Source organism: Cryptomeria japonica, chromosome 2 (assembly GCF_030272615.1).
Source record: "Cryptomeria japonica chromosome 2, Sugi_1.0, whole genome shotgun sequence".
Taxonomy (NCBI): domain Eukaryota; kingdom Viridiplantae; phylum Streptophyta; class Pinopsida; order Cupressales; family Cupressaceae; genus Cryptomeria; species Cryptomeria japonica.
This window is the reverse complement of record NC_081406.1, coordinates 170,914,839-170,931,224: the sequence shown is the minus strand read 5'-3', so window position 1 is coordinate 170,931,224 and position 16,386 is coordinate 170,914,839. Positions and strand designations below refer to the sequence as shown.

At 32.5% G+C, this 16,386-nt stretch overlaps 1 protein-coding gene across 1 annotated transcript in view; it reads right to left on the bottom strand.

Annotated features, from left to right (window-relative positions):
- LOC131859574 (uncharacterized) overlaps positions 1-16,386 on the bottom strand; it is a 37,000-nt gene that overhangs the window by 2,979 nt on the left and 17,635 nt on the right. Inside the window, exon 2 of the mRNA XM_059213494.1 lies at positions 9,974-10,243. Within this exon, the coding sequence (XP_059069477.1) occupies positions 9,974-10,243 (270 nt within the window). The remainder of the gene's footprint in view (positions 1-9,973; positions 10,244-16,386) is intronic.

Here is a 16,386-nt window from a genome sequence, read left to right as displayed (position 1 = left end):
AAAATTCATGGTATTTTGGATTCTGATAGTGTATTATATGTTCTTAAATATTTAATTGATTTGGCAGAAAATGGTTTGTACTAGGAGAGTTATTTGATGCACTAGGTGGACTGTAGCATAGTTTCTTCTTGTTCTAGGACAATCAAAACCAATCCAAGTAAAAAGGGCATAACTTTTTATTAAACCATTGGATCTTTTCTAAAATTTGATATAATGTTAATAAATAGGTTGTCTACATTCCCATTGGAGAGATTGACCTAATAATGTTTTGTGTGAAAGGTATGAATGTCAAAATTATGTACTATCAAATTGTTGTCTAAATCCGAACAATTGTTATCCAAAATATAGTTTACATCTTTGGCCATGATGGAATGTTTTGTTGGGAAGGTGATCAGAGGTTGTTTTGTTGAGACTAATGAAGTTGATTGTGAGTCAAGGAAAGTGAGCATGATGTTAATTTCATTATCTTATGGTTGATGTTATTGCTTTGACTAAGGGGACTAATGTTAGCATTGGTGCACAACGAAACCTTTTGGGTTTATGATTAAGAAGGAAAGATAGAGTTAAAAAGCCATGATGATGGGATTGAGTGAAGGTAATGGAAGAGGTAAATGGATTATTTGATTGGTACGGATAATATTGACGTTGTAGCATAACTTGTTGAGTGGAGATTTGGAGTAGTGAATTTAATGTGTAATGAACTTGAGTAAGGAAAGATTGGATATTGAGAATTTGAATTGGTTGAATGTGTTTGATCATAGAGAACTAGAGCATATCCCAACCATTGTAGATCATGTCAAGTTATGATAAGAAGGAGCCAAAAGAGGATGTTTGTGGTCTAGGAGGAAGGTTTGGTTATTGCTCATTTATTGGTGAAGTTAAGCCCTAGAGGGATGAATAAACACGAGTACAAAGGTGAAGGATATGTTAACAATGATTATGGTTATGAAGGATATAATGCATGGTGTTGTACTAACCTTTCCCTAACTTGAGATATAGGAGTAAATCAGATTCCTTATGGCATCTCGGTAAGAGGAGGCTACTGAAAAAGAGATGATTGTGGTTGGTTCTAAGTGTATGGATGCAATGGATGGATACCCCACACATGGATGAAGTAGGTTAATTAACGGTAGATGCTTAGCCTAGAGGAGTGAAAATCGGTTAGACATATTTGAGTATGTAAGAAGACTATCAAGTGTTATATTTGAGTATAAATCTGTGAAAACCTAATGACTTTATGAAGGAACTCAATGGCCCTTGTGTTGTTAGTTGTATATAGAGCGTAATGGTGTAATAGTGTTATCTCTTAAAGTATTTATGAAGGAATTAAACATTTATATTTATATTATGACTTAAAGGATCTGATCTCAAGGTATAAAGGAGGTGTGGATACAACAACATTGATGTGAGTGTGTATCTCTTGTGTGGATCCAGATGTACTAAATCACCCCAACCTTTTTTATTGCAATTTTATTTCTTTTCTAAAGGCATTCATGTGGATCTCATGAGAAGGGATACATTACGTTAAAGGAAATTAGGAGAATACAAAAGCTAAGCAGAGGTCATAGTCACGAGGCCCACATTCTCTACCCATTCAAGGGCATTGGACTCTTGAGTGTTGGGTAGCAGTTACTCCCTTTGGCATCACTAATATTAGTCACCTCATGATGTGGATTGAATGAATTGTTTATTTGGTTTTGAATTTCTCATTATTGTGAGTAATGTGGTTTCAAATTTTTCTTACTTGGGATTGGTTGCCAATTTCTAGCTTTTCTATTTCAATTTACTTTCAAGTGGCACTTGCCACATTCATTTTTGATTGGATTTCGTCAGCAATTTTTCTTCTTTTCGTGATTTTGAATTTAAGGATTTTTCCTTTTTGGTTTCTCTCTTTTTGTATATCGTGACCATTCCAAATGTGATTGTGTTGTAAGCCTGTTATGTATTAAGTGTTGTTTCTATCATGTGCCCTTCAGACCTTTGATAGTATGTGCAAGGGAGAACACCATAGAGAGTTACACCGAATTCATAGAGTTGTTGAGTAGTGATGATATTTAGTAAATGGATAAAATATATGCCAGTGAAGTAATATACTGACAATCCTTGAATGTAACAAGGATAGAAATGCTTGGGATAGACCTACGAAGCTTTACATAGTCAAGTAAATCAGAGTAGTGTAGCAGAAGCATGGAGGAGGAGATTTTGTGGTCTATATGTCAAAATTTCATGAATTTTAAGAAGTAGGTCATCCATTTTAAGTGGAATTGACTAAAATTATCTTAAAGAGATGCACTTTTGAGAAATTTTCCTCTCACTTAGACTTAAGACATGGACTCTTTAGCGATTTGGAGCAGCCTAGGAAGGAAGTATTGTGCAAAATGGCCTAATTACCTTTTTATGCGTACACAAATAGTTGCTATAGGAGAGAGTCGATGTGCCTATATAGAGTAAAATATATCACCTTCCATTAAGAAGTAATTAAATAATACATGGTTATAGATGCCCAATAATAGGTGGTATGGTTAATCTATTGATAAGTATGTTGAGGTAGAACTAGTTATCATGTAAGTTTCAAGTAGTGTTAGGATCTTGAGTAACACTTGATGTATCTTAACCACTGTGACTTCTAGGATTAATTCAAACCCAAGGGGGGATGATGTAATGCCCCCCCTCAGACTAGATTGACGCGACACCTATGCTAAAGGTCACTAAGGCCATTGAAGGACATTCAAGATTATGATTTGGAGGCTAGGTGTTTTAGTTTCTTAGCGTAGTTCTATGCATTATGGGGGATTCACATTATGTAATGCTCATACAAATGATGGAGTAGTGTCCACTTCAAGCAGATTCCCTTTTAACCTTGGTAGACTTGATTAGACCCTTGTCTTGTACGATGGATATGAAAGACTTAATTGGATTTACATATTGCATGAATGATATTCTGGCTTCTATATATGCTTCACTAATGATCCTTGATAGACAATACATGATTTTATGATTACTGATAGATGTTATATGATTCCACGATTCCTGACATTTATGCTTATGTTATGAGTGATTTCGACTTAATGTGATTTAGATGCATATTATGATGATGACTGATTTCTTTCTACTCTTATGTCATAATTTGATGCATAGATAATGTTAGTATTCTGGATTATCATGTATTTTGATAGAGGTACTGATCTTGTTTATCATGAGATGGAAATACTAACCCCTAGATTATTTACTCAAGATATGATGATTGTATGTATTACTGGCTACCTATTGTGTGACTGTTTGTGGGTAGAATCGACAACACATCACTCATTGTGAGCGCCCTGTGATGTTGCGATATTCTACCCCTTGTTTGTTGTGTATGTATATATGTTGTATGCACATGTATCTCATGTTGTTCCAGGTTGCAGGTACAAAGGTATTCATTCCTCTTGGGCAACCAGGTGCAAGCTCCCCTAGTTTGACAGGTGTGAGAGTTCCTCTTCCCAATGGAAATATGTGGTTGGGAGATGTCGTTGGTTCCCTTCCCGAACTCTACGTCTAGGTTTGACGTCGAATTCTTATTATCAGTCTTGGCAAGTTCACCATGTTGTCATCATCGTCATGACTTGTGAGTATGTGGCATGGGTAGTTGATTATTCAGTTATTCATTTAAGTTCTTTGAGTGGTGATTGATTTATTATTTAACGTATTTAATTTCATCATTTGATTGAGCGTGTATGAGTAGTTATTTGATACTAGTTATGACCTCATTAATAATTTTGTTATTCTAAAAATATTAAAATTTAACGATTTCCAATTATTTACTATTTCTGTGTTTAAAATTTTGTTAATGCTCATATTGAGATTTCAAGATTATATTTGGCCATTTACGTTTGAAGTTGATTTAATTTATTGAACATTTGTTGATTTTCGTGTTATTGACTTTATTGTCATTCAATGATTTTAATCTTTAATTATTTATTTGCCTTGATCATTTTAACAGTATTATTTATTTAAAGTCGGATTTGATTTCTATTTGGTTAATATTGAGAAGTTGATTATTTAATGGAATTAGTTTGGTTAATTTTTAAACCACTTATATATATAAACATAATTTGAATGATTAAAAGAGATAAGTTATAATATTTTACTTACTATGCCTTGTTATATTTTAATATCCAATCTTTTATTTTGAAAACTTTTTTAAAAGGTCAATGAGAGAATGGATTTTTTTTTAAATCCCATAAAAGAATGTGATATGGCAATTTCAATATTTTCTTACAGACAAAAAGGGAGCTAAGGTTTTCATTTTGGGGGATTATTTTCTCTTCATATGTTTTTTCTTGATTCTTGATGGTTTTGGGAGAAGAAGAATTGTTGGAAATCTTGAAGGATTGGAGAGTTTGAAAATTGCTCTTGAAGATTGAACTTGCTGCCCAAATTTTCTTCATCTTCTTTCTTTAGGAAGAGGTAGGTTTTTGTATTCCCTTGTTTTCTCTTTTCTTCCATTAGATGAAAATGAAATTTAGAAAGGAAAATCTATGTTTCTCCCTCTTAGATGTCCAATTTTGGCTGCATTCAAATGAGTTTTGGATATGCAAGAAACACTGTAATTTCAAATGTTGTTGAAGAAGAAATAAAAAGAAAAGAAAACCCTCATTTGATTTTCTGCTGAGAATAGAATTTTGATTGGTTTGTGAGGAAGGAAACATGGATTTGATTGAGCACTTTTGCCTTGTTTAGAATCACACTGTTAATTTTATTGCTGTTAATTTCCCTAGTATGAAAGAATTTTTTTGATTTGGGGCTACCTTCTTCATTTTGGGTCTGTTAAGAGAGTCCATTATTTTTTTCTTTGTTGTTATTTTGGCTTTAAATCTGCTAATAAAAAATGGATTTTTGAGCCAATTTTATTTTTATTTTTAAATTTGAAAAAAATATATAAAAAGACAATATTATTTAAGCCATGTAGTAGCTAGTGCTACCAACACCACCCACCACGTACTGGGGGGTACTGGACAACCCACTCGCTACGTAGTGGGGGGTGTTGGGTAGCCGGTGCGCTGGATAGCACCACCCACCATGTATTGTGGGGGGTGCTGAGCCACCATGTGCAACCAACACCTCCAAAAAAAAAGTTTTAATTTATTTATTTTATATGTTTTTTAAAAAACATTAAAAATATATAAATATTAATATATGTATTAGATATTAAATAAATTTATACAAGACACACACACACACACACACACATATATATGGAGTTTAATTAGACTAAAGCAATCGAATATTAAAATAATAATATAATGCCAAAAAGAAATAGATGATAATTGATTGACATTAATAACAATTGATAGGCCAATAATGGGTTAAAGAAATAAGAGGAATTAATCACTAGATTCAGTTTGGTCTATACGTGTCAATCCAGGGATCGTAATCTTGTGAAAGGTGTCGTGGCTATCTGCACAAGGGTTGTAGGTAGCAAGCTGAGTGGGAATGAAATGCAACTAGAAAATAAACCTATGACAATTCAAAATAATTCTGGTAACAGGAACTGTCACTTCCTGACAACAGAAACTGAATAGACAACAAATTATAAAACAAAGAATTTATTAATAATTGAGAAACCTTCTCATCAAATCAATAATACCAATCAAACTTTAATAAAATCTTACAAACAAAACTCAAATATAATCATTTTATCAAACTAAATTAATGAAATTTAAATCACACAACTGTTAAAGTTTAAAATTGAAAAGAAATAACACACAAAAAAATAAAATATCACAGAGCTTCCCGAGGAGTGGGCCCTTGCTCATGCAGTGGGCCCTTGCTCCTGGTTTGCACGGTAGAAGAAATGAATGCCTTCTTTCGCTGGTTTTATCAAAACAAGCACTATTTTATTTATCAAAGAATAATATAAAAGTCTTTGTCTTTCATCTCCCCCTCTCAATGGTATTACATTGCCTTTATAAAATGAATAGGCGTGCAACAAATTCTCAACTATTTCCTATTCATGGATATTAGTTTGTTGCATTATTTTTTCAATGCTTTTCTCCACCAATAATATATTTTTGCAGCCCTATTTTATAGCATTTGATTCTATTCTCTTGCCACTTCTTTTGGAATTATTTGTGGCTTGTGGGTTGGCATAAAACAAGCCACAAATATAGCAATTTGTTGTGCCACAAAAATAGGCATTCTTTTGGCCAACCTACATCACAATTTTATTAGTTGCAACAACAAATAATATATACTATTTCATGCCATATGAGCGTGAAAATAAATTATTTGTTGTTATAACAAAATTACATATTTAGCACAACAAATTTAATTACATAAGAATAGATAAATGGCTGAAATTATTTGTTGCCAAGTGTATGCACGTGACATAAGAATTTTGTTCTTCCCTCCTCCAATAGCATGCTGCAAATTATTTTCCAAAGCTAAAATGACAATGCTTGTTAGTAAATAAAATCTAACATTTATTATTCAAGTATTTTATCTAAAAACCAAATTAAATATTACTTTATATATTAAATCATATGCAACATAGAATGGGAAATTGGTATATAAATGAAATATGGAAATTAATATGAAGGCAAATGTAAGGATAATATATGGCATAAAATGAAACATAATTGGCTCTCATCATTCCCCCCAACTTAGCATATTGCACGCCCTCGTGCAATCATTATTGCTAGCAGCGTTTGGATTTTAATATTTCTATCAGAGCCTCATGAAGTTACTTTCAATTATTTTTCACCATCTCTTCATAAAAGGTGTCATGTTTTTGCTCAATTTTTTCAATCTTCAATCCTCCAACTTTTGATTGTTTTTTTTTTATTTTTTTAATTTTTTTTCCATTTTCAAGTTTTTAAATTTTATTTTTTTTCATGTTTCAACTTCTCTTTTCTCATTCTACACAACATCAATTTTTTCAAATGCTATATATGGGAGGTATCATGAAAAATTATAGGCAATCATGAAGGATGAAATGATAAGGAATATGAAGGGGGAAATAATAAATACTATGATGGCATGATTAAGGATAAAGTGAAATAATGGGTGAAAAAATAGGTAATAAGAATGGTGTACCTCCCCCCAACTTAAAGGGTGGACTGTCCTCGGGAAACAAGTAGAGGAGAGGCATGGATGTTACATATATGATCAATATAATAAGAAATATTAATAAAGTTCAGAGATAAAACAATGAAAAATAAAATTGATTATTTTACCAACTTGCATGTCCATTTCTGCCAAGGTCTGGTAGCCAAAAGAATGCATCAACTGTGAATCTTAAGCAAGGAAGGAACCAAAAATTGTGACGTGGACTGCAAATTCATGAAGAATCTCCACCTGATTGAAGCATTATAGAACATACTACTAGTATCTGATTCCACTTTTTGTAACACCTCAATGGAATGTGTAACACTTGCGATAAGTGATCAAAGTCATGGTAACCCCACCAAACTGGAGCATAGTTGCACAAGTGAGTGACAAGAGATGCTAGAAACACCTAAATAGTGAAAATCTATAGAAGCATTTGAGTGTACCTGCAAAGTTATGAGTCCAGAGGAAGAATGACAATTATTGCATTTTTTTTTCTTTTTTTTTTTTCATTTTTTTCATTTTTTTCATTTTTTCATTTTTTTTTTCATTTTTTTTTCAACTTTTTTTTTTTTTTGATAACGACAAGTGACCGCTGGTAAACCAGTTTTCAATCACTCACCGCTTAGTGGCATTGTAAAAACAGTTTTCACCACTAAGAATTTATTCAACTACAACCCGCCAAAAACTGGTTTTCAAATTGTAGTTGTCTAACAACGCCCGAGGGTTTTCATTGTTAGAACTTATTGCTTTTTTTTTCAATTTTTTTTTTTTCATTTTTTTCTTTTGAAAAACTACATATAATGACCATAGAATATGAAACTCTTATATGGATGATGAAAATTATACCATCCAAAGCATAGAGTTTTGTCAGAATACCTTCAATGAATGTCACTGCTAAAACTGGTTGCATGTAGAATTTGAAAGGATGACCACTGGCCACAAGAAATATACCTCATGAAGAGTGACCATGCATATGTGTATAATGGGATTGCATAATGATCCCATTTAGCACAAGCCACCATAGTTGAAAGCCAACTGTAGAAGTTTGGATTACATGGCCAAACAGTTGGTTGAAAGAATTACTCACAAGAGAAGTAATTTTCCAAAGAGAAGGCAAATATAGTGAAAGACCAATGACAATCTCTCAACTGATCCATATAGCTTTAGATAGGCAGATGAAGCAATCCTTATGATGAAGTGCATTGATCTGCATTGCAATATTCTCAAGCTCCTTGTAGGAGCTCCATGTATCTTCAAGTTGTCTCTGGATGTGTGGCTTGGGAAAAATTAGTCAATGAACATAGTACTATAGTATTCATTGCTACACCAATTGGCATTGTGTCCTCCACATGGTCTTAGTAGCAAGGATGGTGAAATAGAGAATATATGTCCATTAATTCTGAACACTTGGCATAAAAATCCTTTTGTGAAATCCAAGAGTGAAGCACAAAAGAAACTTTCTCATCACCATCTAGTTAGCAAGGCTAAGAAAGTGAGAGAAGCATTGTGAATTGTTGTTGGTGCAAAGGTACCATCATAAGAAACCTGTAACCATTTTCTCAAGACCAAGCATATCAAGTATAGTAAATAAATATCATCCATCTAATAACTTCACCATTATAATAAATTTATATATGAGAAAATGAATGGTAGAGTTATATGTATGAATAAATACTTAAGAAGTACAAGGAATGTTTGTGTAAACATGATATAAATTCAATTCAAACTAACACAAGAATACATACCTTGATTTTGTCCAAAGCTCACACATGTGGTTGTATAAGAGGCACCAATGAAACAATCAATGAAGACATCAACCAATAATTTCCAAAATTCAAGGGATTTCATTCCCCCCCAACTTAATCTCATACTACAAAAGCATGAGGGAATTAGGATAATCCAAGGAATCAAGAAATACAATGATATAACAACACCTTGAGCCTTTTTTCAATGAATGCTCATCTTAAGATAAAGAACCAAGAGTGAAAAAGATACAAATATTAATGCCTTGATCCTTGTCAATGAACAATCATTATTGTGTATAAGTATATCATTGTAGTAATATATCCTTGTCAATGTTTAGTATGATCATTAATGCATTCAAACCCATCTAATTGTGCTTGAGAATAAAATCAATTATCGGTGGGCCTAAATCAACGAGTATGTGAGGAATACGTAATTTTACCATAGGCCTCCAAAGATCTATATAGTTGAGAGTAAAAATATTAAAAGATAGATCTTGTAGGCTTTCATTTGTTATCTCACACAATTCTTGAATCATTAATGCACATAGTTCAACATATCCCTTTGAAAGATTAATTTGAGCACACACATTTTTTATCACAATAGTAAAATTAGACTCAAATTGAATTGTTCGTTTATGTGTGTGAATTCCTTCTAAAGTTTGTGATTCACTAAATAGAAAAGAAGAACTAAATTTTTTATCGTTCAATTGATCATATTGTTCTTCTAATTCAATAAAATCAAAATCACATCCGTGAGTTGCATCAATATATTTCAATTGTGAGTCACCAATTCCAAGCACATTCTTAGAATGTAAAGAGATCCATGAATTTGCATTATTATATGCAGTTTCAACCACCTTATTATGTAATGTTTTATTAGGCATCATGGTTTCCTTTGGTGGATATGTGGAAGCGTATTGTACATGATATGAATCAAATAATAAAAATGCTAAGAATTGTGGTGGATATAGAGTGGGTGGGATTAAGTAGGATGGGTATAATGGAGATGGTAATGATGGATATTGTGAGAATTCATTTCTCCATTTACCATACATAGTAGGTGAAGAAGCATTATGTGAAGAAACATACTGTCTTTTTAATCCAATAGAATGATAAACCATGTTAGGATCACTAACCATACCTTGATCTTCCCAATTTGATGCATGAAGTTGCCCTTGAATTATGAAGAATTCTTGTGCATTTGCACCTTTGTCATGTTGAGGGTCACTTTCAGTTGGTATCTTTGTCACCGCATCTTCTTGATAAGCTTGGTATGTGCACTTAGCTTCTTCCTTGCAACAATCAGAACAACACATGGTCAAATTTTCATTCTCACAATTCCATTGTTCTAAAAATTCATCAATTATATGTTCTTGCTCATCTATAGAAATAATATTTGTAGATGCCTGTGACAATGGTAATATAATATCAAGATAATTTATGTTGCATTCATTAGAAAGAGAAACTATAAAATCATTACCTTGATTTGACACAAGTTCCCCACCAATTTCCTTTTTAGTTTTTAAATTTAAAAGCGGGGGTCTAGATTCTTCATTTGTGAAGCACTTTTCTCCCAAAATTGATGCATTTGGACTCCCTTGAAAATGCAACATTTTTGTGCTATTTCTTCACACTTGCTGATTTCTATTGATTCACTCACAACAATGAGTGTGGATACATAAATGATTCTTAATTTCTAAGATCTACCTACAAACTCAAACAATGCATCTATATGATTTAAACAATGCAAATCAGGAGTAGTCACTCAAGCGAGGTCGACAGTCGTGTGAGCTTTCTTCCTAATGCATTGGTCCTAACTCAACTCACAAAGCTAACATGCCTTTAATACCTCTCCCCGGCAACGGCGCCAAAATGATAGGCCAATAATGGGTTAAAGAAATAAGAGGAATTAATCACTAGATTCAGCTTGGTCTATACATGGCAATCCAGGGATCGTAATCTTGTGAAAGGTGTCGTGGCTATCTGCACAAGGGTTGTAGGTAGCAAGCTGAGTGGGAATGAAATGCAACTAGAAAATAAACCTATGACAATTCAAAATAATTCTGGTAATAGGAACTGTCACTTCCTGACAACAGAAACTGAATAGACAACAAATTATAAAACAAAGAATTTATTAATAATTGACAAACCTTCTCATCAAATCAATAATACCAATCAAACCTTAATAAAATCTTACAAACAAAACTCAAATCATAAATGAAATTTAAATCACACAACTTTTAAAGTTTAAAATTGAAAAGAAATAACACAAAAAAATAAAATATCACCGAGGAGTGGGCCCTTGCTCCTGGTTTGCACGTAGAAGAAATGAACGCCTTCTTACGCTGGTTTTATCAGAACAAGCACTATTTTATTTATCAAAGAATAATATAAAAGTCTTTGTCTACATTGCCTTTATAAAATGAATAGGCGTGCAACAAATTCTCAACTATTTCCTATTCAGGGATATTAGTTTGTTGCATTAATTTTTCAATGCTTTTCTCCACCAATAATATATTTTCGTAGCCCTATTTTATAGCATTTGATTCTATTCTCTTGCCACTTCTTTTGGAATTATTTGTGGCTTGTGGGTTGGCATAAAACAAGCCACAAATATAGCAATTTGTTGTGCCACAAAAATCTATATTTGTTGTGCCACAAAAATAGGCATTCTTTTGGCCAACCTACATCACAATTTTATTAGTTGCAACAACAAATAATATATACTATTTCATGCCATATGAGCGTGAAAATAAATTATTTGTTGTTATAACAAAATTACATATTTAGCACAACAAATTTAATTACATAAGAATAGATAAATGGCTGAAATTATTTGTTGCCAAGTGTATGCACGTGACATAAGAATTTTGTTCTTTCCTCCTCCAATAACATGCTGCAAATTATTTTCCAAAGCTAAAATGACAATGCTTGTTAGTAAATAATATCTAACATTTATTATTCAAGTATTTTATCTAAAAACCAAATTAAATATTACTTTATATATTAAATCATATGCAACATAGAATGGGAAATTGGTATATAAATGGAATATGGAAATGAATATGAAGGCAAATGTAAGGATAATATATAGCATAAAATGAAACATAATTGGCTCTCATCAACAGTATTATTGTAATATGATGTTAATTCGATGGCCTTGTTGTTATGTATTTTGACAATGTTAAATGATAATAGATATACATACAAACTTATATATATATACAAGTGAGTATAGCCCAGAATCATTGTATTTATGAATTGTCTTTAAGTTAATCATTTCCCAACTAAGAGTCTTTTTAGTTATTCTTTGCATCTAGAGGTCGTTTGTGTCATTTGATTTAAAACCAATGTTTAGTGTGAATTTATTTTACTTGCGATTCATGATCTATTGTTTTTGCTCATTTTGACATGCCCTTGTGATGATTTTGCCATGAGGAGGAAATAACCACACTGCTGATTTTGTGGTAGCAAGTGTGAAGACCTCATGATGTTGATGTGTTTAAGTATAGTGGTATCATGAGCTGGTCATATTCCATTGGTTAAGAGGCTCGTTCTTTCACAAGTGTTGTTGCTTAGTTTTTCTGTACATGTTTGTTATGGTTTGGCATTGTTGGAGTTGTGTTCAATTTTTGCTTGTATAAGAGCCTCTTGCTTTATTGTTTCTGGATCGGGGGTCACGAGAGATGGACTTTCATGAGGTTCCTTGTAAGGATGTGTGAAGTCTAGGCCTTTCAAGCGTAAGGGGGTTTACCATATTTTAATCAAGTGATAACTAATTAATGAATGAGTATGGGTAGTTAGTTAATTTTAAAAGATAATAATTCATTAGTGCCTCGTGACTTAGTCCTAGGGAGGATGTTTTAGGTTAAGCATGGGAAGACCATGGAGATGGTAAGCTAATATCCATTGGTTTCTCTCTCAAGGTCGAGATGGATCCGCATGCCCATAGGCTATTGCCTTGTTCTTGGTTCGGCATGTGATGACAGTCCCTCATACATGTGAGTTCTTTGCTTATTTTTGTATTCTTGTTATGATGTTTTATCGGCCTCTGTAAATCTCTTGTCTCTTTCTTGGTTGCTTGGTGCATGGTCGTATGCATGGAAGTTGTTTGGTATTAGTCCCTTTGGTAAAGTGTCAACCTTGGTTTAGTGTGTAAGTTGGGACCTAGCGCCATCTCCTAGCTCGAGGGGTGGTTCCTTGTAGGTTCCACATTGGTCGGGTGGTTGGAGCTTTTTACCATTGGGGTTTTTCCCTCTTCTTTGGTGTTTTCTTTGTGCGCAGACTTGAAGTTTCATCATGTTGACCTTGAACCCTTGGAGCAGATTCATGTATTGATCACTTGGTGATGGAGACACTCTTATCATGTATTAAATGGAGAATTGTTGTATAAGAAGTGAGTTAAACTCGCGATTGTATCACTATGTAAAAGCAATCAAAATTGTATCCATGATTTACTTTAAATTGTACATTCAGAAAGAAATAATATAAGTTAATCAAAATGTAAGTAGAAAGAAAGAAGAAATGAGATACTCTTACTAGTAATGTCCTACCATTTGTTAGTCATGTATATTTCCTTAAATTGGATTCACAGAACATGAATGATTTGGCATGCTTAGTATATATGATGGATTAGTTATTTGTAATTGAAATGTACTTTGTCAATGAGTTAAATCAGCAATACCATTATTTATATGGTAATGAAATGTTATATAGTAGATGCGTAGATGTGATTTCAATGCAATGAAAAATGGATGTTATCAATGTTATATCTTTAGAAATGGAAATGAGTTAATGTTTGTATCTTCAATATCTTCATGAGAATATGAATGAAAATTAAGATGATGTTAGCATATAGTTATGAGATCAATGATATGAACAATGACATTAAACAAAGAACTTAAACTATCAATGATAAAGCATGGGAAACACAAGATCATTGAAGATGTAGTTGAATTCTTGGAAACTAGAATAACACTAAGGCTGAAAACTATAATGTAACTTAGTGCATAGACATCTTTAAGAGCTAAATGAGAATACATATAATTGTGCTATGTCTGCCATAAAACTAATGTTGCATAAATAGCATTATGAACATGTAAGTTGCATACGTAGATTTATGAGCATGCTTTGTGGGTTGATGCATTGAGTAGTGGACATCACTAGTAGCATATCAGGTGAAGTGTATGATATAGATTAATTTGCATACATGCATTTGTAGTTGTGTTCCTTGGTAAGGATAAATTATTAGGATCGTAGAAGTGAACTAATATGATAATGGTAAACTAAATTTATCGATCATAAACCATAAATGGAGTAAGTCTAGTAGTGATGCCAATACCCTAGGAAAACAATGGAACCATGTAAGCCATTAAACCTTGTAAACATGACCTCACTTATGTTAGTAACGTAATATATGAAACAAAGGTTAACACTTAACATTCGACTTTAAATTATTGAACTAAATCATAAACTTAATGTCTAGATTGGATTAGATGTAACCTTGTTAGTAGACAAAAAAAAATTATTTCACTCTTTGGGTCTAGTTGTAGTAAGTTTCCTTGGGGTTTGTTGGTGGGCGTTACATGCCATGTACTTTATGCTCTATTTTTTAGGCAAATTATTTACTAAATTTATGATTTTTAATAGATTTTCAAAATGGACACATCTTAAAAAATTAAAAATTGAGCATGCATGCCCCTAAGTTTTTTGGAAACTAATAAAACATCTTTACCTAAATTTGTAAATAATAGAGTCTAGTTTGTAAATATATGATTTATTTTAAATTTTGATGAACAACAAAAGATGAAACAAAAAATACCATACATAGGTTGTTGGAAAAAAATAGAGGTCCAACAACAAAGGAAATTAAAGATCAAAACCTTAACATATAAAAAATTGCATGGTTAGAACGCTAAGAGAGAGTGCTCAACATTATTATGGTATTTTTTAAATTGACATTGAAACATTATGCAAACTTGATAAACAACATTCTCAAGATTGTATCTTTGTTTTAAATTGTAAAAGACCACTTGTGGAATTTGACACATCAATCTAACCCTTTGGGTTTGATGCCTAAGACAAATCAATATTGAAGTGTTTAAAATACACAAAGTAAATAATAACATGAGCTTGTTATAATGGGCTCGTATTATGTGGAGAAAAATGATCTCTCTCTCTCTCATCTTCCCTCCCTTTCTAGACCTATCTCACCTCCCCCTCACTCCTTCTCTCTCTCTCTCTCTCTCTCTCTCTCTCTCTCTCTCTCTCTCTCTCTCTCTCTCTCTCTCTCTCTCTCTCTCTCTACCACTCTTTCCCTATCCTTCTCTAGACCTGTCTATCTACCACTCTCTCCATTCCTCCTCTTTCTGCTTCTCTATAATGCATCTCTATCTATCTCTCTCCTTTTCTCTACATCTCCCTATATCTTACTATCCATTTCTCTATATCTCTATCTTACTTTCTCTCCACCAAGATCTAGACCTATTTCTTGAACTCTCCCTCCCTCCCTCTCTTTGGCCCTTTTTAGACCTCTCTATTGACTAGACAATGGGATATAGACACTGATATGGAGAGATAAGGATGTGATATCATAGCAAAGTTCTAGAATATGTAGCTTAGGAAATAGATTAGTCTTTAGAGATATTATCTAAGGATTATGTCCTTAATAGGAGATATAAGTATAAATAAGATATCTAGTCACCAAGTGATGAAGAGAGATATAGAATAGTGAGAAGAATGGTGATGAAAAATAGAAAGTGTAAACTAGATATGAGGAATGTATTTAATGTAATGAGATATGATTACCAAGCTTAGACATATGTATGATGTTTTCTTTCTATTTAAGTGCCATGATTAGATTTGGATTAAATTTATTTACAAGCTCAACAGGACCGAGTCTAGGGTTATTGGAATACAACTAGCATAAATCCTTTTGGAGAAACACTTTGGTCCATCTCCTTCATATATCTTGCTAACATTGGTTTCATTCTAGGGACCTTGGATAGGTTTTGTTGGGGTTTTTACTAGGACAAAATTTTCAAATAATAACCTGTAGACACATAAATCTATCCACTAAATTAAATAAATATTTAATATTATTTAATGCACTAGTGTTCTTCTATTAATTAAATTCACATTTAATTAATTCATTTCAACCCCATTCTACTAATTTAATTAAATAAATTTCATAAATTTATTTAAATTAAAGTTTCTAACTATAGTCCAACTATTAAATAAATCTATCAATTTATTTAATTCCCCCCTTTCCTCTTATTTGAATAAATTAAACATCTATTTAAAATGCCTAACCAAAATCCCTATTTAAATAAATTAAATATTTATTTAAAAACCCTATCCACTTGCATTCTCCTACAAATGAAAGTTGCACCACTATTTTAATTAAATAATTTATTTAATTAAAAGCCTATTTATCCTCACCCACTTGCTCACTAACCATTCTTCTAGATTCTTCTAATTCTTTCTAAATTATCCTAAACCCAAATTAATCCTCAACCCATCATCTCACCCATTTAAGACTTACAAAGTC